Source organism: Squalius cephalus (assembly GCF_949319135.1).
Source record: "Squalius cephalus genome assembly, chromosome: 12".
Classification (NCBI taxonomy): Eukaryota; Metazoa; Chordata; class Actinopteri; order Cypriniformes; family Leuciscidae; genus Squalius; species Squalius cephalus.
In genome coordinates this window covers 33,927,845-33,955,420 of record NC_137133.1, presented here as the reverse complement: position 1 = coordinate 33,955,420, position 27,576 = coordinate 33,927,845, and the positions used below count along the sequence as shown (strand labels likewise).

The 27,576-nt window shown below is 35.9% G+C and overlaps 1 protein-coding gene across 1 annotated transcript; it reads right to left on the bottom strand.

Annotated features, from left to right (window-relative positions):
* Positions 1–6,646: 6,646 nt before the first annotated feature.
* Positions 6,647–27,123, bottom strand: lin28b (lin-28 homolog B (C. elegans)). The gene is made up of 4 exons (XM_079889413.1): positions 26,859–27,123; positions 26,012–26,187; positions 14,203–14,390; positions 6,647–9,865 (listed from the first exon to the last, which is right to left on the bottom strand). Exons 1-4 carry the CDS (start codon positions 26,866–26,868, stop codon positions 9,592–9,594), a joined length of 648 nt encoding a protein of 215 aa, XP_079745539.1. The 5' UTR covers positions 26,869–27,123; the 3' UTR covers positions 6,647–9,591.
* Positions 27,124–27,576: the final 453 nt, after the last annotated feature.

Sequence of the window (27,576 nt, the reverse complement as noted above, 5' to 3'; positions counted from 1 at the left end):
GTTTACAAAGAATGGTGTGAAAAGGGAAAAACATCCAGTATGCGGCAGTCCTGTGGGCGAAAATGCCTTGTTGATGCTAGAGGTCAGAGGAGAATGGGCCGACTGATTCAAGCTGATAGAAGAGCAACTTTGACTGAAATAACCACTCGTTACAACCGAGGTATGCAGCAAAGCATTTGTGAAGCCACAACACGCACAACCTTGAGGCGGATGGGCTACAACTGCAGAAGACCCCACCGGGTACCACTCATCTCCACTACAAATAGGAAAAAGAGGCTACAATTTGCACGAGCTCACCAAAATTGGACAGTTGAAGACTGGAAAAATGTTGCCTGGTCTGATGAGTCTCGATTTCTGTTTAGACATTCAGATGGTAGAGTCAGAATTTGGCGTAAACAGAATGAGAACATGGATCCATCATGCCTTGTTACCATTGTGCAGGCTGGTGGTGGTGGTGTAATGGTGTGGGGGATGTTTTCTTGGCACACTTTAGGCCCCTTAGTGCCAATTGGGCATCGTTTAAATGCCACGGCCTACCTGAGCATTGTTTCTGACCATGTCCATCCCTTTATGACCACCATGTACCCATCCTCTGATGGCTACTTCCAGCAGGATAATGCACCATGTCACAAAGCTCGAATCATTTCAAATTGGTTTCTTGAACATGACAATGAGTTCACTGTACTAAAATGGCCCCCACAGTCACCAGATCTCAACCCAATAGAGCATCTTTGGGATGTGGTGGAACGGGAGCTTCGTGCCCTGGATGTGCATCCCAAATCTCCATCAACTGCAAGATGCTATCCTATCAATATGGGCCAACATTTCTAAAGAATGCTTTCAGCACCTTGTTGAATCAATGCCACGTAGAATTAAGGCAGTTCTGAAGGCGAAAGGGGGTCAAACACAGTATTAGTATGGTGTTCCTAATAATCCTTTAGGTGAGTGTATATATATAGTGAGATTTTGTAATATTTTTGACAAAAAGTATTTTATGCTCATCAAGGCTGCATTTATTCGATCAAAAATACAGTAATATCATTAATATTGGGAAATATTATTACAATTTAAAATAACTGTTTTCTATTTGAATAAATTTTAAATATAATTTATTCCTGTGATCAAGCTGAATTTTCAGCATCATTACTCCAGTCTTCAGAGTCAACATGATCCTTCAGAAATCATTCTAATATGCATTCTAAAATTGTTATGCTTTTTTTCTGGATTCTTTGATTAATAGAAAGTTCAAAAGAACAGCATTTATTTGAAATATAAATCTTTTGTAACATTATAAATGTCTTTACTGTTTGATCAATTCAATGTGTCCTTGTTATTGTCTGAAATACATATATATATATATATCATAAAAATAGGTTTTGTCAAATTGAATGGACAAAGTTTTGATGCGGGTGCAAAAACAGCATCGATTCTTTTCATATTTCAAGTGTAAGATTAAAAAAACTATGAGGCTTCAAGATTTTACTGCTAAGATCTATCTATCTATCTGTCGGTCTGTTCATCTATCTATCTATTTATGTCTATCTATCTATCTATCTATCTATCTATCTGTCTGTCTCTCTGTCTGTTGATCTATCTATCTATCTCTCTGTCTGTTGATCTATCTATCTATCTATCTGCCTCTCTGTCTGTTGATCTATTTATCTATCTGACTGTCTGTTCATCTAGCCTATCTATCTATCTATCTATCTATCTATCTATCTATCTATCTATCTATCTATCTATCTATCTATCTATCTATCTATCTATCTATCTATCTATCTATCTATCTGTATATGTGTGTGTGTGTGTGTGTGTGTGTGTGTGTGTGTGTGTGTGTGTGTGTGTGTCTGTCTGTCTGTCTGTCTGTTCATCTATCTATCTATACACTTTTAATAACTATTCAAATCTCTTTAGTCATACCCTTGATTCACCTCCAAGTAATCATAACATTACGAAAAGCGATGACATGATACTGAATGACTGTTAATACAAATGGATTATTGTAATTGTCTCGCTGTCTGTCATTCGCTGGTGATTGAATTCTGACATCTCATTGGCCAAGAGAAATAACCCCAATAGTCTGTTAGCGTGAGTGTCTGTAACAGAGCTTTTGATTGGCTGTTAGGATAACAGACACTCCATCACTGTCTGTCGTTGCTATAGTGAGGAGCTCAGACTCAGAGTGGTGGAGGATGAACGCTGGAGGGAGAGAGGGAGAGAAAGAAGAGAAGAGGTTAAATGGTGTCTCATCAATCTTAATGAAATGCAATTATTTCTACCCGTATTAATCATTTTTGCGAGTTTGCTGCTGGCCACTTCGGTTAGCCATCCATCTCTCTCTCGCTCGTTCTGTCTTTCTCCGGATAATTCTGTTTCTTCTGCTGCAGTTGTTTGTTTACTTGGGGTCGTTTTTAACTTGTGCAGTCCTATCAGTTCCCATTAATTTGGTGTGTGTGTGTGTGTGTGTGTGTGTGTGTGTGTGTGTGTGTGTGTGTGTGTGTGTGTGTGTGTAGTTAAATTGATGGGAAGTTGTGTTTGTGAGTGAGTGAGTGTGTGTGTGAGAGAGAGAGCAACGATCATGACATTCATTTTGGATTTATGTCTATGTCTAATATGTTGCTTGTGTATGTAACGATGTTTATGTTAGAATGTCGCTGAAGATCATAATATACAAAGTTTATCCCTTCTTTCTTTTCTCTAGTCAAGTAAAACCCGCCGAAGTTCTGACAGAATTCCTCGTGAACGCGCAGTACGGCTGATTGTATAGCGACCTCTGCTGACAGAGTAAAGTAAGTACAATCGATTGGATTAAACAATTACTCTTAAACTATTAATAATTTATTAATCCCTTCTGAATATTTTAGTATAAAAATAAGCATTTAATGCGAGTTTAAGGGATACTATACTTATAAAATATATATAGCCATCAGGGAGATTTTTTTTTAAAGAAATGTATATTTTGTTCAGCAATTACACATTCATTTGATTAATAGTGACAGTAAAGATATTTAGAATGGTACAAAAGATTTATATTTCAAATAAATGCTGTTCTTTTTAACTTTCTATTATTTAAAAAAAATTATATACAGTAAAGGTCAAAAGGTTGGAAACATTTTTAATGTTATTGAAATAAATATTTTATGCTCATCAAGACTGCATTTATTAGATAAAAAAATACAGTAATATTGTGAAATATTATTACAATTTAAAATAATGTTTTTCTATTTTAATATACTTTAAAATATAATTTATTTTTGTGATGCAAAGCTGAATTTATCACTTAAGATCTACTTAAGGTTTTTTTATAACCTATATACATCCTACTTTTTTCAGGATTCTTTGATGAATAAAAAGTTTAAAAAAGAGAGCATTTATTTAAAATAGAAATATTTGTAACAATATATACCATGGTTCAAAAGTTTGGGGTCAGAATTTTTTTTTTTCTGAAAGAAATTAATACTTTTCTTCAGCAAGGATGTGTTAAATTGATAAAAAGTGATAGTAAAGATTTATATTGTTAGAAAATATTTATATTTTGAGTAAATGCTGTTCTTTTGAACTTTTTATTCATCAATGAATCCTGAAAAGAGTATCACAGGTTCCAAAAAATATTAAGCAGCACAACTGTTTCCAACATTGATAACAATGAGTATCAAATCATCATATTAGAATGATTTCTGAAGGATCATGTGACACTGAAGACTGGAGTAATGATGCTCTTTCACAGTAATTAATTACATTAAATCATATATCTGTTACCCATTCTGACAGCCTTCATTTTTTTATTTGAACTTTTCAACATGTTTATTGACTAAAAAAATAGCACCCAAGAAAAGAAAAATCTCACAAATCAAAAGTTAAAACTGTATTTAGACAACTCACATTCAATATAATTTGAGCCTGATAAACATTTTATGAAGGTTAATCATCTATTTTCACTGATATATGACGACTTCGATTGAGAACTTGTAACTTTTATTTTTCATAATAGGTTTAATATCAATCAAGTAGAACAGTTAAACATACTCAAAAGTCCTAAATTCACAGACAAAAAGGCAAAATGCATATAAACGTGGTTACAATGAGTGATATGTTCTTCAAATAATATCATAAGAGGCAATCAGTGCTTCGATGAAGTTAAAAACAGAAATGACCGCCGATCTGAATACACTTCGACAGCAGAACTGAGAAATGCACTGGGACTTAAAAGCATGACATTGTTAAAATGAGGGTTAATATACCAAAGAGCCGTACTCTGATTTACGTCAACGTTTAAATACACAGGGCATCAAATAATCCCACAGATATAAAAATCTCTGAGAGACACAGTTATTTAAAGTTCAGCAGCCATATGGCAACAGAGGTACTTGTCAAAATAAAAATGTGACTCATAAGAACATGATTTGATTGATTATTAAGACTGCAGTGATTAATTAGGCATTACAATAACAATCAAGACTTGCCAACCAACAGTTGTTATTTTCATTAGTCCTGGGCTTTGGTCAGTTTCATACATTCAGTGCTAAAAGTGAGGCAAAATAAACCGCACAATGATCTGATTTCAAACAGAGAACAAAAAAAATAATAAAAGGTCTGCTCAGAAATCACTTCTATATGATGTCAAACATTCTGGCACTCGTGATGCAAACAGCATTAAATCAGTAGTTATAACATCATATTCCATTTTACATTGCATTTATATATATATATATATATTTAATACTGCTGCCGATGTATTAAAGTCCTTCTCTAGATTTGATGTTAAAAATAAACACAACTGGAATGATATTTATAGCAACTAATGCCCCAAAATAATAGTATACTGTCTGCCTCTCGATTAAAGTCTAGCCATAAAGCAATAAAAATAAAGGCACAAAAGCTAAACAATCTTTGCACTGAGCTGTCATGGAGAACATTACGGAGTCTGTGTTAGATCATGCTGAACCGTTACACATCCAGAAACTGGTTTGCTTGAACAGAGAGTCTCTAGAGTTATTCTAAAACAGAGAGAAATACAACAACAACAACAAAATTCTATGTTCAGATAAAAACAGCCTAGAGTTTAACTGGAGATGAAAAGAGAGAAAAATGAGGTAGACTTCTGTGTAAACACAAAGCAAATTATTACTGAAGGCTAATAAAACAAAACTACAAGGACCTAACACTGTTAATCTTTAGGAAAATAAACGGAACGGAAGAAGTACGACTGTGTGTAACTGAAGGAGGTAGTTCTAACGTACGAGAACACGAGTCGGTGAGTTTGATGAGCAAACAGTCAATAGATTCAGTTAATGGTCAATGCTTCCCTACAGAATAACATCAAATACACTTATTTGGTTCGTTCCCTGAGAGAAGTTCATCCTGAGAAGAATTGTGGGTAGAAATGTACAAAAATACACTGTATAAATCTGTAGTCACTGTATGAGGTTTGGGATCTGAGTCTGTGCTATGTCTGTCATTTGGTCAGTTTCTTTCTCTCAGATTGTTGTTCTAGGTCTGTGCACTTGATTAAATATGATGCGCGCACACACACACACACACATTCATAGGGCTGTTTCACAACATGAGCGTCGAACTTCACGCCATCACACTTCTAATGCCTTCAACCGCAGCCGGTCTTTGGTATAAACATCTATACCAAAACGCACACGGTTAGTTTACGCCCTCCAGTGTGCGACACGCCGTTTGATTTGTCAACACACACTGTGCGATCGTCAGAGCCGACGGCTGGGAACAGTCATGTGAGGCTGCTTTGAATCTTTTACACATTCAGTATCGTCAGAGAGCGTCGTCTTGTCTTTATGGACCTCAAGTGGAGGATGAGCGTCGGTTCAAGCCATAATGTGAGGCGGCACTCGGGTCTGTTTTCAGAAATCTCTGCCTGAGCGCACACACACACACACGTGTTTCACTGCTCATTATGAAGATAAAGAAACTTAGGACTGTTCAAAGCTTCAAATCTATTAAAAACAACGTTTGATTTGTTCCCTGCTGAATCTCACAGAAACAGGTAAAAGTCATATTTTACCCTAAAGTCAAAAGAAAAATTCAGATTTTAAGCATTATTGTCATGAAAATTCAGCACGTTTTCACCCTAAATTGTCACTACTGTAATTGCCTTTTTTTTTATTATTGTCATTCTTCTCAATGATGATTCTTACTGCATTCATAATTCATTGAAAGTCTTTTTTTTTACAGCAAAATTTCAAATTACTGTAATAAAATAATTTTTTAAATCAAACTATTACGGAGTATAAACTCTTCAGAAATGAACTATTATTTCTTAATTATTCTTACATTACAGCAGGGTTCACCAATCTCGGTCCTGGAGGGCCGCTGTCCTGCAGAGTTTAGCTCCAACCCCAATTAAACACACCTGAACCAGCTAATCAAGGTCTCACTAGGCATACTAGAAACTTTCAAACAGGTGTGTTGGAGCTGGTTGGAGCTAAACTCTGTAGGACAGCGGCCCTCCAGGACCGAGATTGGTGAACCCTGCATTACAGTAATGAGAATGAGATTAAATGGCATTAGAATGAAAAGTGCTCAATGGTAAAGAAAATAATGTCTTAAAATGATAAAATAGGATTTAATTTTCTCTAAAAAAAATTATTTTTAATTAATTTCTTTTGATTTTGAGGTAAAATATGTCTCTTTGACATGTCCTTAAACGGTTTCATGAGATTCATTCCCTCCAGATCAGGACAAAATGAGAAATGCTGAGGCGAAACTTTTCCTCATCATCAGCGCATCAGAAGCCAAACGCTGCCGTGGCGCTCTATGAATCCTTTTGTGTTGCTGGAAATCTTTTGTTGGATTTCTAAAGCTCATCAGTATTTAAGGTCCACAGAATGAAAAGGGTCTGAAATTATTGCTGACAGTCACTGGGTCGTTCACTGACATTAAGACATTGCACCGCAAAACCTCCACGGCATGGCATTGTGGGTAAACGATGCTTACTTTGTTCAAGTGCACTTTTGTTCAGTTTTTCATTGTGCAATGGATGATTGTAGCAGATTTGCTCTTGACTTTCAGATCATTCACATCTCCGCCAGCAGCTTTAAATGATGAGATCTGTCTCTCTAAGGCTTCAGTTCATCTACATTCATTAGCTAAATGGGGGGGGGGGGGGGGGGTGTATACTTCGAGTCACGCGTCTGATGCATATGGCACAATTAACTAAAAACACTTTGAAGTGGTCATCTGATTGGTTGAATTCTACAGGATGTCCAGAAGATGTGCGTGTCGTTGTGATGCCAAACCCCCTCATGGATATCCCCTCAATGAGCGCATATCAGGATCAACTAAACGCGGGATTTTATCAAAAGTATGTAAAGTTCGCGGCATAGACTTTTTAGATTACATCCAAGAGTTTAACACACCGGTCTGTTATTGTAGAAACATCGACGTTACATTTTCACGCCCCTAAACATGACGCAGAACAAAACTAACTGCGATTGGTTGCTTTACATGTCAGTCAGACGGCTTCTGGGCGGGCCTTAGCCAATGAAAGCCTCGATGGAGACAGTTTGAAGCTCTGGCTACACGAGACTAGCCTAAACTTGAAATAAACTGTAAACTTGTCCCTCAAATCTGATTGGTTGATTAGAATGTTGATCCAGGATCAGATCCAGGTTGTACTTGGTGAAATCAGTCACCTGCGCTGTACACATGCGAACATGTTTTCACCAAGTACATGTTCCTGGATCATTTATGTCAAGTTTAGGCTTACAACCAGGGTTAGGTGCTTCTACATCACCTATCATTTCTCTCTCTAAACTCAGAGATAAGCTATGGGAAGGGTTTGGACACAATTTTCAGACAGGAATGTTACCAGCAAAATATGTTGATCCAGGAAAATGTCTCACAAGACAATTTATCGTAAATTTCAACATAGTATTGCGATAAACACTGATTTTTCGATTAAATGATTGGAGTACGATTAATTACAAGGAAACACCTACTCACATGTAGCCTAATTTAATGTGTTACTTGCCATTTCTTTGTGATAATTTGTGAATTTTTCTAGCAATTTTGCATGGTAATCCATTAACCATTTATTAGTTGTTTAGTTATCAGTTGTTCCAGAAGAAATGGAGCAACAAACGACCGAATAAAGCAACAATATACGCCCACGCTGATGATCAGTGGCATCAAAGCTTATGTATAGCCTACTTGAATCAAGTGTAGCCTACAGTGGATCATGCACAGCTGTTAGTGATGAGAGCAGAATGATTCAATGACCGTCAAACCACTACAATAATTCACCACTATACACATCCAAGAACAAACCCAAGAACTTTTAAGGCCGCTTATTTTTGGTTCTTTTTCACATGACGTCACAATGGGAAGAGAAAATCAAGCTTTTATGGGTATGACGCAACTTGAACAGTTTTTCTCCCGCCAGAATCTCATGGTTACGGCATTGAAAGCAGCATCTCGTCCTCCACAAGACGATCACTTTCAGTGAGGCCGAGGTGTGTGAGGGATCAAATCAAAACGCCATCATAGAGACTTCATCTACCTACGCGCTCTATATAAATTACACTTCAACATTTAGAGTATTTCAACATATATTAATGCCTTAAATTATCACCGTGAGCCGTGGTACCGCCTGTGATAAAGCAAAAGACCGCTTTCCACTGCAGCTAAACAATGCCAATATGTTTAAATCAGTTAGTTAGTCCTCTCTGACTGAAGTTAATTTAGCTCTTAGTCTTCAATTGTTACAAACTCTGATCTACTGATCTGAGAGCCGCGTATAAACCATCCACCCACAAAAAAAAAAAAAAATGATTTGAAAATGTCCTCACTACCCCATATTAATATTATTGAAAGGATATAGTGAGTGTGACCATATCCACCACCAGCCATAACAGTCCCGGGACCCGTGAATTTTGACATGAACCTGATTGTGTGAAATTCAAAATGCCAGAGAAACATTATGTCTGAATCTGAATCAACAAGAAATCAATCTTGATCACATTTACTTTCTATGTTCTTGATCTTAAAGTGAATGTTTATCTATTATTACACCGGTAACATGATCACTTTTGCTTTTCCTCTGAAACTATTTCAGGCAGTAATATTGTGAAGTATTATTACAATTTAAAACAACTGTTTTCTATTTTTGCAGCGTCATTATAACTCTTCAGTCTTCAGTGTCACATGATCCTTCAGAAATCTTTCTAATATGATGATTTGCTGCTCAGGAAACATTTCTGATTATCATCATATTTTTATGGAAAGCGTGACACACTACCATTCAAAAGTTTCAGAGGAAAGTTATCATGTTATCGTAAAAATAAATAAATGTTCACATTAAGAAAGCGAATCTAAACAGCAGAAAAGTCCCTCCTTAAATTTTTACTCCGGTTTCTCTCACATTATGGAGGTAAAATAGCTTCCAAACTTTTGTTGAGTTTGAGTTGAGCCTTGTAATATTCACTTGAAACACACTCGCTCCAAAACGCACGTCAGTCGCAGAGTTTGTTGTGATTGCTCAGTGAGAACACAGGCATGTACACACACCCCCGTCGGCTGACACCGTAGCTGCACGGGAAGGGAGGGTCTGGTGTGAGGTAGATGATTTCAGTCCCAGCTTTTCCTCCAGCGCTGGGAGTGACTCCCCCGTTGAGATGCTTCCTCCGGGGAGGACGACGAGCCCGACCGGCTCTCCTCTTCCTGGGACTGAGCTGAGGTGGAGGGCCGCTGGGGGTCCTGAGACGTGGAGGGGGACAGCGCCCTCTTGTGGGGACACTGGGCCACCATGTGTGTGACACTCTGACAGTAGTGACACTTCTTTGGCTGGGGTGGAAGGCCACACTCTTTAGCGTGGTGGTCCAGACCTCCACAGTTATAACACCTGCGGAAGGACAAAAAAATTGCTTATTTACATTAAACCATTATACGGATGAAACCACTAAAATGTGCAATCAAATAAAACCGGATTTATATTTTGCGCGATTCAGATATTAGACGGCGCAGCAGGAAAATCAGAGAGACGATGATTAGCAAATTTTCCCCAATCGATCAAAAGTTTGGAATAAATATGATTTTTTTAAATGATTTTTAGTGTCTTATGCTCATCAAGGCTGCATTTATTTGATAAATAATACAATTAAATCTGAACAAAAAAATTATGATATATATATACTGTATATATTTTTTATTTTATTTTTTTTGAGCAGCAAATCAACATATTAGAATGATTTCTGAAGGATCATGTGACAATGAAGATTAGAGTAATGATGCTGAAAATTCAGCTTTGATCACAGGACTAAGTTACCTATTACAATATATTTAAATAGAAAAGAGTTGTTTTAAATTGTAATAGTATTTTAAATTATTTACTGTATTTTTTATCAAAGAAATGCAGCCTAGGTGAGCAGAAGAGACATATTTCCAAAACATTTAAAATCTTAATTATTCCAAACATTTGTAAATAAAAAATACAGCTCTGATAACTAAAAAAAATCATTTTTACAGTTTACATTACATTGAGTTATTGGTTATTGAGATCAGGAATTATATTGTGCAGAGAAAACAGAACCTATTTTTAAGACCATTAAGATGTGCAATGTAACATTATTTAATGATAATTAACCAGATCCAGAATGCAAGCAAAATATCTTGCACCATGTTTGTACTTGCAATAAAGGGAAAAACACCTCATAAAGTAACACATTCAGAATCAGATGCATTATACTAATGAAAATTATGGAGGAAATATTGTTCAGTTATTAAGACGACAATACGCCAAAATCATAATGGTCCTAAAAACAAACTTCTTTACATTATTTCTTATAATTTTTGGATTAAATGTGACCTAGAGGTTTTTGCTGAGATGAACTCAAACCCAGTGTTGGTCACTAGGGGGCAGTACAGGACAAGACGTACTCCAATAACAAAGATCTTTTAGAGGAATACTCCAAAAGTGGCAGTTGCAGGATTTAATAATCAACGTTTTAACATATAGGAGTGATAAATAGTCCCAGCCTAGTAATAAAATGTAAAAGAAAAAAAATGACACATTGTATGATTTGTAGCCACACACACACACACACAAATAATCACAAATATGATAAATAAAAAAATAATTTAAAAAATATTATTTATAATATATATATATTTAAATAGATATGAGGAAATTGATTTACTGTGAGCGTCTAGAATTTAAAAGAAACATTATATGTTACCACAGAGCCTATGGTTGCCAAGGAAATTCCGGTGCATAGAAACAGAGTAGGAAATTACATTACTGTTCTAAATATAGTGAATCAGATCTCAGAGTATCACTAATGTGTGTGTGTGTGTGTGTGTGTGTGTGTGTGTGTGTGTGTGTGTGTGTGAGAGAGAGAGAGTGGCTATATTATTACATGGTTCTCTTCTGAGTGGTCAATCACAATGTTCTGCAGTCATGTATTTTTTTGTATAATGATGCTATTAATATTCATCTGGAGAAAACACCTTAATGGCGGGATAAGACCGTCTAAAGTAAACTATTTTTAATTAATTACAGGTAAAGTAATTATTTTTAAAAAATCCTTAAACTAAAAAATGGAAATTAATACATTACATACAAACCATTGTTTTAGCCAAAATAAATCATAATTATAATAAAACAACTTACCCCAACCTGACATTTATGAAAGGGAGGGTTACATGTTATTTTAAGGTGATGTTACAGTGCAATTACACAAATAAGTAATGATTATTAATTAACTACATGTTCTTATTATAGGGTTATGTTTAGGCTTAGGAGTAATTGCTTGTTATAATACTGTTATGACTATAGTACATGTAATGTGCAACTATCACCCTAAAATAATGTTACCTTCTCATTTAATAGGGTTTTTGATCTAGATGTCTGAAACCAATATACAACAACCACTGTTAGAAAATAAACATGCATTTGGTGTCTTTATAGTTATGTGTGATAATAACTCGTCTCTCTCCTTCATTTCCGAGTCCGTCGCTCCAGTCTCAGCACGGACTGTTTTCAGCCTCTAGGTGGCGCTGTGCTTCAGCAGCAGATAATCATGTCTGTATAGGCAAACACAAACTGGAGGAAACTGATCTGACATCAGCGCTGAACTGCACAAAACTAGAAGTGTGTAAATGATAATTATTAGTGTATGGAAAGCAGTTCCATATTGTTTCTACCCAGACCTGGGCACCTCATACACTCACATTTAAAAACAATAAATATTTGAGGAAAACATAGGCCTAATTTTGCGATCTTAAAGGGTTAATTCACACAAAATTGTAAGTTCTGTCATTAATTACTGACCCTCATGTCATTTAGGTCATCTTCAGAACAAATCCGAGAGCTTTCTGTCCCTCCATTGACAGATACACAACTGACAGTTTGATGCTTAAATAAAATGAATAAAGCACGTATGAGCTTCCGCTGGTTCGGTTGAGCTTCGGTTTATGTTCACTGGTCAATGTGTATATGTGAATAAAAGCCTAAATTCAATCTGTTCATCATATAAAGCGATCGAGTCTCTTCAGAAAATTGACTAAACCGCTCAATTCATTCGGATTAGTTTTACGATCTCTTTATGAACTTTTTGAAGAGTCAAAGTGGTAGTTGCGTAGCTGTCAATGGAGGGACAGAAAACTCAGATTTCATTAAAAAAATCTTCATTTGTGTTCTGAAGATGAACGAAAGTCTTACGGGTTTGGAACGACATGAGGGTGAGTAAATAATGACAGAATTTTCATTTTATCCCTTTAAAAATAAAAGGGAATATGCATTAATTTTTTGCATCGATATCAAAATCTGTAAATCTCAACCGTATCATTTCTTTATAACATCCAAACTCAAATACAAAGAACCATTAAACGGAACAATTACTCTATACTCTTGTATTTAAAGTTAAATTTACACTGTCATTGATAAGTTTTTAATTCAGTTTTTCAATGACTTTATAGAAAAAAATGATGTATCGCTCTCAACAAGATCCCATTATGAGCCAATTTTATGTCCTAATGTACTTCAGTACTTCAAACAGATTTCAAGCACTTTTGAGATTAAAGAGTTTAAGAATATGTTCATATGAATGTGTTAAAGCATCAATTCAGACTTTATCTCATCTTTAATTTCATGTCCACCTGTTCTATATGATAATCCGCTCACCCACACACACGCACGTACATACTTATAAATAGCTTTAACACAACAGACTGAAAGACTTATTCAGTTTGTTTTTGTTTTTTTGGTTTTTTTTGCTTTGATCACCATGGCAACAGGAAGTAGAAGACTGACTCACAATCAATGCGAGTCGTGAACAGAAAAGCATTTGGCGAAACCAAGCTATGACCCATCATCTACATTCAAAATCACATGCTGTAATTCATGTGGCTTTACTAAACATTATTAATACTGTAATTGATTCTTTTATACAGAGAACCATGCATGTGAATAATATTGTGCATTTTAACGTTCAAAAACAGCACGTTTGATGAAAAATGCTTGTTCAAAAAGTTTTTGAATAAATAACCCCATCTTCCTCAGTAATACATCAAGTGTACGACAAACTTGTTTTTATTTTTAAAAAAATGAATCGTACAAGCAGTAATTATATAATTCCCCAGCTCTATTTTATATGTTCACTTATAATTTTACTATTATTGTCTAATTTTCATATATATATTTTGAATGATAAAACATTTCAAATAAATAAATTAAATCAAATCAAACTGGTTTAAAGTGTTTGCTTGATCAGTTCCTTTTGTGGCTAAACAATTTATTTTCCTTTTTGTAGCATTATAAATAAACCTTTGCAAATACAACAATTAACAAAAGAAGTAAATTAAACGAGATTAGCATTCAATGACGAACAATAACTTAAGTTTCAGAAAGAAAACATCAAGAGATATAATTAAAATATGAGAACATGCAGGTACATTTTTTTTACATGTTTAGTTTTTTTTTTTACAAGTTTAAATCAGCTAATATTTTAAAACTTCCAACAACTAGTATTTCTAAACCGTAGATTGGGATTTGCACTACTATGGCAGCTGCTAAAGACAATAAATGAATTAATAAATTTGTCCTCAAGATACCTTTTAGTGTAGACCCCACAGCTGAACCCTGAGGCATTTCATTTATGCAGAAACGACACAGCACAAAGTGAATTGTGGATAACTGAAAACATATTAAACTACATATCCCATCATGCTCAGCGGACTCACCGGTCTCCCTTTGGTTTGCGCTTGAGGGGCGGGGCCTTCCCTTTGGGGCGTCGGTCACTGCCCGAGCATGGGCCCCCGCCGGGCCCCGTGACCCTGAGCGACTCCAGACCTTTACTCGACCTCTTGAAGGTGAACTCAACCTGCTCGCCCTCCCGTAGGCTCCTGAAGCCCTCCATCACCAGCTTACTCTAAACACACACACACACACACTTCTGATTTAATACACATTCAAACCTACTTATATAGTCTATATCATCTAAATATAAATATCAAACAGATCAGTCAAATCTACAGAGATATCCATAAACATTTCATGTAGTATAATAATTTATCAGGGACAGAAAAGAGAGATTTTCCAAGTACTAGAAGAAAAAAAAAAGAAAAGAAAAAAAACAGCTACAGATCTGTCAATATCCACTTAACCTGCATTACGAAAGCTATGTTTAAAAACACATTTCATTACTTTTCTAGCATAAAATTCACAATTTTATGAGACGTAATTGCTAAAATCAAAACCAGATTTTGCTTATTTAAATGTGTATACTGTATCGTATGATCAATAAGTCGACAACATATGATTTTACATTTCTTAGTCTTTAACTAAAGCAAAATAATTTAAGCAATTACAACTTTTTTATTAGTTATAAGAGATTTGACTCAATCTGAAGGCAGCAACTGAACTTTAGATTTCAAGTTGAAATAGATTGAAACTTTTTACAGTGAAAACTGAGTGACTTTGTAAATGTCAGAATATTACAAATATTAAAGAATAGCAAATAACTTAATGCAATAAAAGAAATGTTTGGTTTAATTACACCAAATATTAGTGTAACTGTCTTTACAATAACTGCTAACAGACTTAACTTTTTTATTCGATTTTATTAAATGTTAAAGTTAAAAAAAACCCGAAAGATTCTTTAATAAAAGGACAATTAAAAAAAAATCTAAATAAAAAGCACCATATGATCCCTGTGATATATTCTTTACATATTAATATAATATCATAGAGCAGGAGAGCCTGAGCTGTCATACATGCAAATACTCGTAACATAAAAATAATGTGTATGACTTAGTGTTTTACAGTAAAATACAATTTCAACAAGTGTGATACAAATTAGAAATCCTCTACACAAATCCAAGAAAAACACCATCCAGACATTTAATCATTTCATTATTTAGCAGATGCTTTTATCCAAAAGAGGAACATCAAATCAGTTTATCACACAAGAGCTTGTACAATATTCACACAGTGTGTTTATTAGTTTGTTCAAATCCTTCAATTAATGTGATTTTTTTGGCATTATAAATGCAAAGTGAAGACCCTAAAAAAGAAATGATAGGAAATTATAACAGCAATACAAGCCTGTTAATCTGAAACTGAAATGTTATTTCTTACGAATAAAATCACCACAAAACCTGTACATCATTCAGCAGTTTAGCATTGATTCGAACAACTTTGGCTGTTTTATCACACAGAGCTGATTTAATGTTCAAGTACAATACAATTAATACTGCAAAAAATACTGAAAATATATCTATAGGTTTAGGCATTTGCTTGTTTAAGACGCACACAGATCAGTCTAAACCAAACAAACAGGACTATTTAAGTCATGCTAATTTAAGTAATATGATTGTGATTTCACAGCTGATTATTTCGATGCTGCTGCAACAGAAAACCGTCTCAAGATATTGTTGCGGTACATGATCATATGATTTCCATTTCAATTATTCATTAAATTGAAACAGCAGCAACGCAATGCATGAATCAAATGCGAGAGGGAAAGCACATCTTCTCATCTATAGTGAGATCATTAACAAGCAAGTCAATAGATCAACACAGAACAAATGAATCTACTTATGCTCACATATCTGATAGCAATTTTTTGGAAAGATAAATCCCTACAGGGTTGATGAATGACATTTCCAGAAATACACACTGTCTTCAGCTCAACATTTGTTTTTGTGTAGTATCAGCTCTCACTTATTCAACTCTCACTTCTCTATTAGCATGATTCAATGAAGAACCTTCAACATCCATGGAAATCTTTACATTCCGCAAAAGGTTCTTTATAGTGGAATAGGTTCTTTAGATTCTTAAAATGTTCTTCACAATAAGAACAAAAAATGGTTCTTTTAAGAACTGTTCACTAAAAGATTCTTCCCTTTTGGATCCTTTATTTATGGAACAGAAACCCTTTAGTTTTTGTCACGGCATCACATTAAATACAGCCGTGTGGGAGGAAAATAATGCATTTAATTGACATAATGAGCACAAAAGCCTTCTGATTTAACACTTACGACGGGGAGAAATTAAAAATCCATGAATGCGAATAGAGAACGCAAACATAATCGAAACGCCAGCAGCAAAACCCTTCCCACACACATATATTAGATATTTTCTGTGGAAATATCATAGGCTATAAATAGGTTTAAAAAAAAAAAACACCCCACTCAAGACACATATAGCATATACAATTTAATCCGTAGTGTGAGAATTAAAGTGTTTTCAATGCATGAATATTAGAATTTTTTAATTTTGGTTTTATTAAAACGCTTCCAACTAGTGCTCTGTTCTGAGATGCGATTAAACCGGCATTGAAGAGTGAAGACCAGGTTGAGCAATGAGTATTTCATATTTATGCTCTTATTTCCAGGTCAAAGTTCAGAGGGAAGCTCTGCGGTCAGGAAGAGGTGCTTCGTGTTACTGATGATTCATCCCAAAATAGCAGAATTAAGGTACGTAATGAGTGAGCACAGGAGAAGACGTGTGTCATATTACTGAAAAACACGAGAGACGGAAGACAGAAAGCAAGAGAGAGAAACACAGAGAGCGCCACCAAAGGGCCGGACGTATTCCACATCACCCCTCCTCCACATGTTTTCATCCTTCACGGTGACCTCTGACCTCTGCCCAACCCCCTTCAAACATGCACACACACACACACACCGGCATCCCGTTTCCCTGCGTTAAATTAACAACACACTTCTGCACTGACTACAAGACGTACACGCAGTATTTGATCTGCTGACACACACTACATCACTCTACACACACCCCTGATAGCAGCCGGATATGAGCTCAGTGTGTGTGTGTGTGTGTGAGGAGCTCTTAACATTGTGTGTAAAGTGCACACGGTCAAGTTGCGTCGGATAGAAATACAATTCATTTTACATTCTAGAAATGACTGACTTTGAGGATGATTATGTTGATTTTAAATGTGTGTGAATTTAGAATGAAATAGGAACAAAACATTTAAAAAGAACAAAGCAATTTAATCAAAGATGATTTAAATACTGACAATGATTTATGTTTGTCTCCATTTAAATTATGAATTAACTTGGATATACACAGAAAATTAAAAGATTCATTTAAAACTACAGTTTAGGGGGAAAAACTAACAAATTCTGGTTATCAAATTTTGTTTTGCTCCTTTGTGTTCATTAGTTATAATAAAACATTCTGAAAAACATTTGGATTACTTACAAAAAGGTCTTATTTGTTAGTTAACATGCATTACCCAACATGAACTAACAATGAGCAATATATTTTTACAGCATTTATTAACCTTTGTTAATGTTAGTTAATAAAAATGTTCATGTTAGTTTGCAGTGCATTAACTAATGTTAACAGATTTTGATCTTAAAAATATTAGTAAATGTTGAGATTAACTAAGATTAATAAATGCTGTAGAAGTATGGTTCATTCTTAGTTCATGTTAAATTATGTAGTTAACTAATGTTAACAAATGAAACCTTATTGTAAAGTATTACCAGCATTTTTTACTTATTGTCTATTATTAAAAGTTTGCTTATTTTTTGGAAAAACAAACATAAACCACCCTCTAAAAAAGAGAAAAAGAGGTAATAGATTTTGGTTTACATTGCCCTTTTTTATCAGTCCGAACCGTTTGACTTTAGATTTTAAACAATTCTAAACTGAACACACTAAACTAACACATTTTCATTCAGCATTTGTGCTCTTGGCATAATTTCTTATAAAAGCCACTAACAAGAAACTTCAATTATTGTGTTTGTGATTTTAATTAGGTAGATGTGTCTAATGAGACTACAAATACAGTCCTAAAATTAAATTAACAAAATAATAAAATGCAGAGCATTTTAAAATTTCATGCAAGAACCAATACAACCACTGAGAGCCAGGCATCAATAAAAGATATATTAATAAAATATTTAATTGCATTAAAGAATGTTTTCCAAAAAAATATTAAACAACATAATACATAAAAAAAAAAAAAAGTAATTATAATGGTATTAAAAAAAATGGTAATAGATGTCGGTACTACACAGCTATGACTAAACTCAAGTGAGCAATTGTTTGTCAGATCGCAGCTGGCTCCACCCACACACTCACTCCTTATATGGGCAGAGCTGAAGGAGGAAGTCATGTGACCTCCTGCTTCTGTTGAGATGGCGAAATGAAGGACTGAACAAATGGAGAATAAAAGTACAGGAAGCAGAAGAAACTGAGCACTGGAAGAAAAGAAAACAAAAACCAGATAAAGAGAGAGTGAAAAAAAATATGGAGAAGACAAAAAAAATAATGCTCAAGTAAAAGCAGAGTCTGTTAAATTTTAGATGAAAACTGAATCTTTAAAAGTAAAACCTAATGATATAAAATTAGAGGATAAAATGACAGCAGCAGCTGAGAGAGAATTTAAGGCTGATAATGAACATGTTCTTCTGGGTCTTTCCTGTTATGCAATACATTTGCATGTCCCCATGTGTTTAACATACTAGATAAGATATTAAAATCAGTATAAAGATATTATCTTTTTAAAGGATAAAAATCGTATTAGTTTGTTTCCTTTTTGTCGCAACAAAAAAAAATTAAATTAATTAATTCATATACATATATATTATATTTTTATTAATATTAAATCTAGAGTAAACTGAATTTTAAATAAACCTTAGTTTAAGCAGATATTTTTGCAGCGGGTTATAAAAACATTAAAACTAATTAAAAAAAAATACCAGCTGTTCTTTACTTTATCAAATCAAAGTGTTTTGATAAAACAAGACTATTGTTTTAATTAGTTTATAATTTAATACTTTTTCCTGAGTTCTCAATTTCACTTTCCATCCTGTTAATCTTTAGTAAAATCCATCTATCTTACAAAACCAGGAAGTGACATCATTTTGAGAGAGAAAACAGCAGCACACATGCCAGTGAGCATTAGCAAGGTTGTGATCGGGATTAATTGGTTTGTATCAAAATAAAACTTTCCGTTCTGTTTGAAGAAATTACAGTATAATTCTTTTAAAAAATTCAAAAGAATATTATGAGAATAATATATTCAAAATGAACACCAAGTTGACACATTGATGTACACAAACTGTTACATCATCTCAAGCAATGGCTACTCTATTTACATCCCGTTCATTTCCTTGCTATTGTGTAAATCAAGCTATAATTTATTGCATAAAATCCTTTCTGACTGTTAAACACTTCCTTAAATGAAAACACAAGCATATTGAGCCAAAACATTATGACCAGTCACAGGTGAAGTGAATATCATTGATCATCTCCTAACAAGGCTACAGAGGTGGACGAAGTACACAACTTCCTTACTTGAGTGAAAGTATAGATACTACTGGTCAAATATTACTCCGTTACAAGTAAAAGTTGTAAAGACCTATTTTTACTTAAGTAAAAGTACAGAAGTACTCGTTTTAAAAAATACTTAAGTATCAAAAGTAAAAAGTAAATGTCAATGCATTGTTTTATTATTGTTGCATTGTTGTATGTAATACTTAAAGTACCGTATGCCTCTGAATCTGTGCCTGCCTACCCTCATATCAATATCACATTTATTTCTAGAACACAGTTCCAGTAGTGGGATTGAATATGAGATTGAATAAGTGCACTCAATAACGTCCACAATGGTTTCAGACACCCAAATGGCTGTTCCCTCAAATATTGCCCTATTTAAAGTTGTTTGGCTTTTAGTGTGAATATGTTAGCCTTACTGTTATCTATAAGCTAGTGTGCACCAAAACAATGACAAAATTTGCATTTAGAAGACCAAACCCAACGTTGAAAATGAAAATCAGGTTGATGTCAGAATCCAATGTCAGATTGACGTTGATCTCCAACATTGGACAGACGTTGTATTGTGGTTAAAAAAGAAAATAGGGTTGACGTCAGAAACCAACATCAGTCGGGCTCGGACGTCAACCCGACTTTCATTTCCAACCAAAATGCAACCCCTGCAACCAAAATCATCCACTGACTGATGTTACTTTCAAGGACCATGACAGAATTGTAGTGGAGTAAAAAGTACGATATTTGTCTTTCAAATGTAGTGAAGTTAAAGTAAAAAGTTTCCAGAAAAAATAATACTCAAGTAAAGTACAGATACTCAAAAAGTGTACTTAAGTACAGTACTCAAGTAAATTTACTTTGTTACTGTCCACCTCTGGCTACATGTTAAGATCTAACAGAAGGTCTATGAGGCACAAATCTCACAAAATTTTAATGATGGTTATGGGAGGAATGTGTCACAACACACAGTGCATCTGCTGCGTATGGAGAGCAATCAGAGATCTATGATGACCCGTCCACCGTTGAAAGCGCCTATAGGGCACATGAGCCTCGAAACATGAGCTTGGAGCAGCAGTGGAAGAGGGTCGCTTGGTCCGATGAGTCCCGTTTTCTTTAACATCACATGTAAAAGAACGTGTTCACGTGCGACGTTTACCTAAGGGTAATGATGCACCAGGATGGACTGCGGGACGACGATAAGCTGGTGGAGGGAGTGTGTGACGCTCTGGTCAATGTTCTGCTGGGAAACCCTCCTGTGGACGTTTATTTGACACACGTCACCTTCCTAAACACTGTTGCAGACCAGATACACCCCTTCATGACAACGGTGTTCCCTGGTGGAAGCACAGTCACTCTGCACACATTGTTCAGGAATGGTTTGAGGAACATGATGAAGAGTTCAAGGTGTTCCTCTGGCCTCCAAATTCTCCAGATCTCAACAGTTGAACATCTGTGGATGTGCCGGACCAACAAGTTCAGTCCACGGCGGCTCCACCTCAAACTACGGGACATGAAAGATCTGCTGACGTCTCGGTGCCAGAGACCACAGGACACCTTCAGCCTCTTGTAGAGTTCATGCCTGGGCGGGACGGGGCTGTTTTAGCAGCACATGGAGGACCAACAGCAGGTGGTCATAATGTTTTGACTCATCGTTGTACATGCACAAAAAATATATATAATTGCATTATTAATAATCCTTGTATTTCACAATTTCACAGCAGTCTTGTCAACAGATAATTATTATTTTTTCATTTTCATTTATCGTGTAAAATAAGTGTTAATTTTAGCAATTTTGCAGACATCTCGTGAGTCGTGTGCCCATCATATAACTCATTGTGCACACTAGATATCAGAGGCAGCATCAGCGCTTGAGAAACTCAGATCTGTCATGCACAGAATGAAGAGAGGAACATGTATGTTAAAGGAGGAGCCAGAAATCTGCAGCAGTGAGAGGTGGAGTCTGGAGGAGAGGTTAATCTCACTAGGGGCCCAGAGAAACCTCACAACACACACACACACACACACACACACACACACACACACACACAACTAGCTATGTAAATAAGGGCATACCACAGACCCTAACCCTAAAAGTAATCATTTAGCATTTGTGAAATTAAAATATATATATCTATCAATTTTACATATAAATAATTTTTCCAGTTAAGGACGTCCCTATAGGGAGGTTTTATCAGTTGTATCTCCCTTCTAGAGGAATCCCTTCTATTCCCACAAACATCTCTTAAAAATAAAGGTTACAATAAAGAACCATTTTTAAAAATCTAAAGAATCTTTTGTGCAATTGAAAGGTTCCGTGGATGTTAGAGGTTCTTCATGGAGCCATTGATGCCAGTAAAGAACCTTTATTTTTAAGAGTGTTTATCAAAGTGAACCCTACATGAGCAACATATAAATCCATCACTGCACAAACTAACATGATCAAGTCACACACCGCGACAAACAGCAACATGCATTCGTGCAGGAAGACTGGCACAAGCACACAATGCACACGCACAAACACTGCAGGAGGTGCAGCATTCGGAAAAATCAAACACAAAGCTCCTAATGAAACACACACACACACACACACACACACACACTGCAGTGCGTTGATTCGGAGTGTGAGGGCCGGACGAAGCCACGCCTCCTTTCCCTTTTTTGTCTTTAACGAAATTCCTCTTTTAAAGAATGTTGGAGGACCCCAACCCCCACCACACACACACACACACACACATATACGCACACTGAAATCCTCTTTACACATACAAACAAAATCACATTCAGACATGCGTTGTCTTTTCCTCCAATTCACACCCTCACTTCTGTCCTGGATTGACAAAAAAAGCTCATGGATTTGTAGAAGATTTGAAACACAGGGGGACTGTGTGTGTGTGTGTATGTGTGTCATTGACTACAGGATACTACTGTATTGATGTAATAGTTGAATTATGAGAGACTGGGTGCTATTATAACATTTTCCTTCATAACTACAAATCTACCTGCCATCTTTTGGTATAAGAAACATGTATATCTACCACAAGTAAAGTCTAATTAATACACACGCACTGAGAAAAACTGCCTTATCAGATTCAATACAAGGAGTCAAAGTGTTGCAATTGATATTGCAAAATAATGATATTAACATACTACACTGAAAACAAAAATTGGTGTAAAAACAATTTTCACTCCAAAATTGCTAAAACACTAAATTAAACATAAAATTTTGAAGACTTCAAAAATTTGTTTTTAAAAACAGTGGTCAAGTTTAGGGTCCAATTCTCACTATTTATTTAGAAATAGTATTTTGTTGTAAAACACTCCAGTAATCTGCTTCATTTACAACTTTTAAAAAAAAAACATTACTTCCTTCATATGATACTAATAATTTTAGTTGTCATAAAAAGAAAAGCCAAAAGTCTAGGAGAAACTATAATAATTTTTAAATAAGAAAAATGTGATTTAATAAAATATTTAAATCAGCTGTTAAGTCAGTAAGAGTTTTCAGCTGAATACTAATACAATTATGCTCTGCTCTTTACATATTAAAAAAAAATCAGTCTGTCACCATCCATTTCCATAGCTACTTTTACAAATCACAACCTCAGAGCAATAATAAAATCTTAGATTGTAGCTCAGTTTAATCAACAAGAGATAAATATACAAAATAATGTTTAAATACAAAGTAAAATAACTAAAAGCAATTTATCTCAATTATTTTTTTATGAAAATCTCTCTTAAAGGAAAAAAAAGCACCAAATTGTCTGAGTTTGAGCATGTGATGTAGGTCGTAGGTTCGATTCCCAGGGTTGTATGAACTCATAAAGAAAAAAATGTGGATAAAAGCTTCTGCCAGATGCATAAATGTAATGTGTTAATCCACATAATTCTGGCTTGTTTGTAACAAATTGTCCTGGTCTCCTCAAGAAACAGCAGATTCTGTTTCTGTCCAGAATATCAGACACACACAGATGGAATAATCAGCTGTACACACTCTTCTTATCACAAACACAATGCACAACGGCTGCACATGCTAAACAACACACACCCTGCACAGCTTTTTCAATTCCTCTGTAGCATGAACGCACATGTTTCATGCATTCAGACACAAAGGAAGAACACAAACAACCCTCCGCACAGCAGCCAAATGCAAATCTTTATCAGAGACGTTATGGATTACATCCGCCTGTGCCATTGGTCTGTCTAACACGAAGAAATGAGCGCAAACTCATTCGCCATCATCAAATTGTTCTATGCGTACATCGCCATAATATTATACACCCTGAGCTCTAGAACTGCATGTTTGCTGGTTTCAGGATTTTCACACAGAGTAAAAAGAAACAGGATCGACTGCACACTATTGTACACCGTTTCAAAAATGTCACAAAAGGAAATAAAACCACACAGCTCTTCCAGATGACAGACACGGCTCTAATCAATACGCTTTCACACGTTTGGGGAGGAAAAAGCAGCCTTCATTTTCCAAATGCATTCAATACAATTGTTTACTTCATGCTTATCAGAAGAACCGTTTTATCAGGAGTACAAAATGTTCTTACAATAACTACTCGAATGAATACAAGGCAGGAAATGTTCCTTGCTTATGAGTTGGTGTTACAGCACAGATTTCACATCAAGATTTACCACAAAGATATAGTTATAGTTAGTAACTAGTGCATTTATCGTGCATGTCAACTGGCAGTTCGGTGAACAATCTGTTGAATTTGTAAATCAGACATTGATATTTCTTTGATTTCAACCAGTTTATTTATATATTTATTTATATGTTGCCCTATGTATACTTATCTTACGCTCAAAAGCACACATAACATTCTGACTGTGTCCCTGGTTAATGTTTATGTTTGTCTTTTTTGAGAACTGCATTTCCCAGAATGCACTCAGGTTTAGGGGCTACTAGCACAAGAGGTTCATGCTTTAGCTCATGCTCAAAAAATATCATGTCCACACAAGATTTCAGATAAAATGTCAATTTAAATAAATTAAATGTACCTAAAAAAGAAAATTGTAAATAACACTTCAAAACTCCATTTCAAATAATTTAGTCAATTTTTAACAGAACAAATCTTTCTCTCTGTTATCGAATTCCACAGATTTACCCAAGTCAACATGCAACAATATAATTCAACAAAATTCTAGGCAATGATGTGTCCATAAAAACACTAATCACAAAATGAATGCAGAAAGCAACATATATTTTACTTCAAAGTGGTTCAGCAATTGTAATTAGGTTAAACACATAATAAAAATTATTAAAACTTAATTTCTTTAAATAAAAATTGCTTTAAAAGACAGACAGACAGATAGATAGATGGATAGATCATTATGCACACTAGCTGTTATGTTATTGAATGTCAGATTTTAAAGGATTATGCAGACGTGTTTTGTAACAATGCAAATGTTCAGTCACATGAATCATTTTAACATCTCATTAACATCCAGCAGTATACATAACACTGTTCGACAATATTATCAGCAGCAACAGATAATAAGAACACAATGCATCAGAAAGCAGCACAAATCAGCAAAACTGACAGCAGAACAACGGTGCAGTGAATTCGGAAGGAACCTCTTGTTCTCTCTGCTTTTGTTCTTATAATCTGCATATGCTGTTTTGAGGTGCCATAGAAAGCTTGGAAAATGATGAAAGGAGATAAGTTCCGGTTTAGTATATATGTCCGTATTGATTTAGCTCTGAATGTCCATGAGAAGAGGACGAAATGTTGTGTAAAGGGGGCTGTACTACACCCATGTAAACACGAGAGCACATGATGTTCAGTACAACAGTCCAGCACACCGAAATAGCTTGCCATTCTTCAAAAGTCTGATTGTGAAAGCAGTCTGATCGTCGTGTGCTACATGTGACAGATTTTCCGACATGTTGGCAGGTTTATCTGTGAGCATGAGGCGAATGTTGTGCGTGTACATAGCCTACCCTCTCTCTTTTCTCTTCCTAATGAAATCTTAAGGTTCCTTTAAGACGTGCATCGCACATTCCTCAGTGTTTACTACTAATACGGCGTTCGTGTGATTATATCAATGGAGGTGATCCAGAGTAATGATGTGTTTGTGGCGTGAGTAGTGCAGCTCTTAAAGTGACAGGAGATGAAAACGCAAGCGTGTGTTTACTGCTTTCCTCGAACACATCTGCTGATGTCAATGAGTTGCGACAGATAACGTGAAAAAAAGAGCCAAAAGAACGAGTGAAACCAAGATGTTGCATGGACTTACTTGGTGAACGAACACGTCTAGTGGAGGGTCCACTGGCTTCCCCTCGCTGCTGGTCATCGATATAAATCCAAAGCCCATGCGGACATTAAACCACTTGCAGTAACCCGAGCCAGCCAGAATCTGCGGCGGAGTCCTAGTGGTGTCCGACCCGCCACCGCCACCTCTGCGCGGCCCTCCTGTGCGGTCAAGGAAGAAAAGCCCATAGTGATGTACGCCCGTGTACGTTAATGAGATCAAGCCTATACTTTGTTCTCGTTGTACACATTGACCGTGGGTCTGCGTGGGCAGCGTTTCTGAGGGAAATCCCCAACTATAGCCTACTACACAACAACACGCTTTCTAAGCACCAATGTGTCTCACTTGTCTACAACCAGGGCCGTAATCACCATAGACGCCCTCTCTCTTCTATCAATCAATATATGAGGTTTTCAGTGACAGACTCTTATACATTTTCTCACCCCCCTAACCTTGTGTATTTCGTTACATCCTAGTCTACAACCATCTAAAACCCACCCTCTGGAAAACTGGAGAAAGTCAATGAAAAGTAGAGCTACACTTCAGATTGGATGGCGTAGTGCATTGCGAATGCTCAGTGTGCCTGGTTGATAGCTACAGCTACTATGTAACTTCTTGTAGTCGTGCATCTAATGCATGTGAACCGTCTGGCGTGGGGCAGGTGTGCACACGTTACCCGCCCCCCCCCCCCCCCCCTCACTACCACTGGCGCAAACGGCTCTTCATCACGCGTACAAACAACGTAAACAAAGCGCGGCGGTGCGCGTGGAATAATACGAGTTCCCATCTGAACGTAAAAATATATAATTAAAAAAGCAAAAAGCATCGTAACCTTCGGCCATGTTTCCCCGCGGACCCTCCGTTCCAAAGTTCCAGCGAAATCGTTTCCTCCGTGAAATGGGGTGATGCGCGTCACCGTCGATCCGACATCCCGATTTCCAGCGGGCACAAATTTAGCGCGCATGATACGGCGTGCGTCTCCTTTTTGGATATTTTGTCATGTCTCTTTTAACATCTCCTATCCTCACTCTCTCTCTCTCTCTCTCTCTCTCTCTCTTTCCCTCCCTCGCACATTCGCTCTCACTCTCTCTCTCTCTCTCCCGCTCTCCGTTTCTCATTCGCTCGCTCGCAGCGCTGCACACGTGACTCCTCCGTGAGCCCGGGAGAGGGAGCGGACTCGGAACCGGGCTGGACTTCAGCTCTACTGCTGCGTCACGTAAATACATCTCCGTTTGAACAGGTTCAGTTTTTTAACACGTGTTAAAACGTCTAAAATCTTCTTTTTGTATGTTCTGAAAGTCATTGGCGGGGCCATAAAAAGTCCAGCATTTTTGGGATTTTTTTTTTTTCTTTCTTTCTTTTCATTTATATGTAACAGTTGTAATGATGCGTTATGTAACAAAATTTCAACCGCTGGTAACATGCATTATACTTATAGTCTTATGCAAGTAAATACTTGTATGACACTTCAATATAATGTTCTCGCTTGGTATAGCGAAATGCAAACCGTTTTCCAGAATTTATCTTTTTAGAAAAGGTTGTATTTTTCA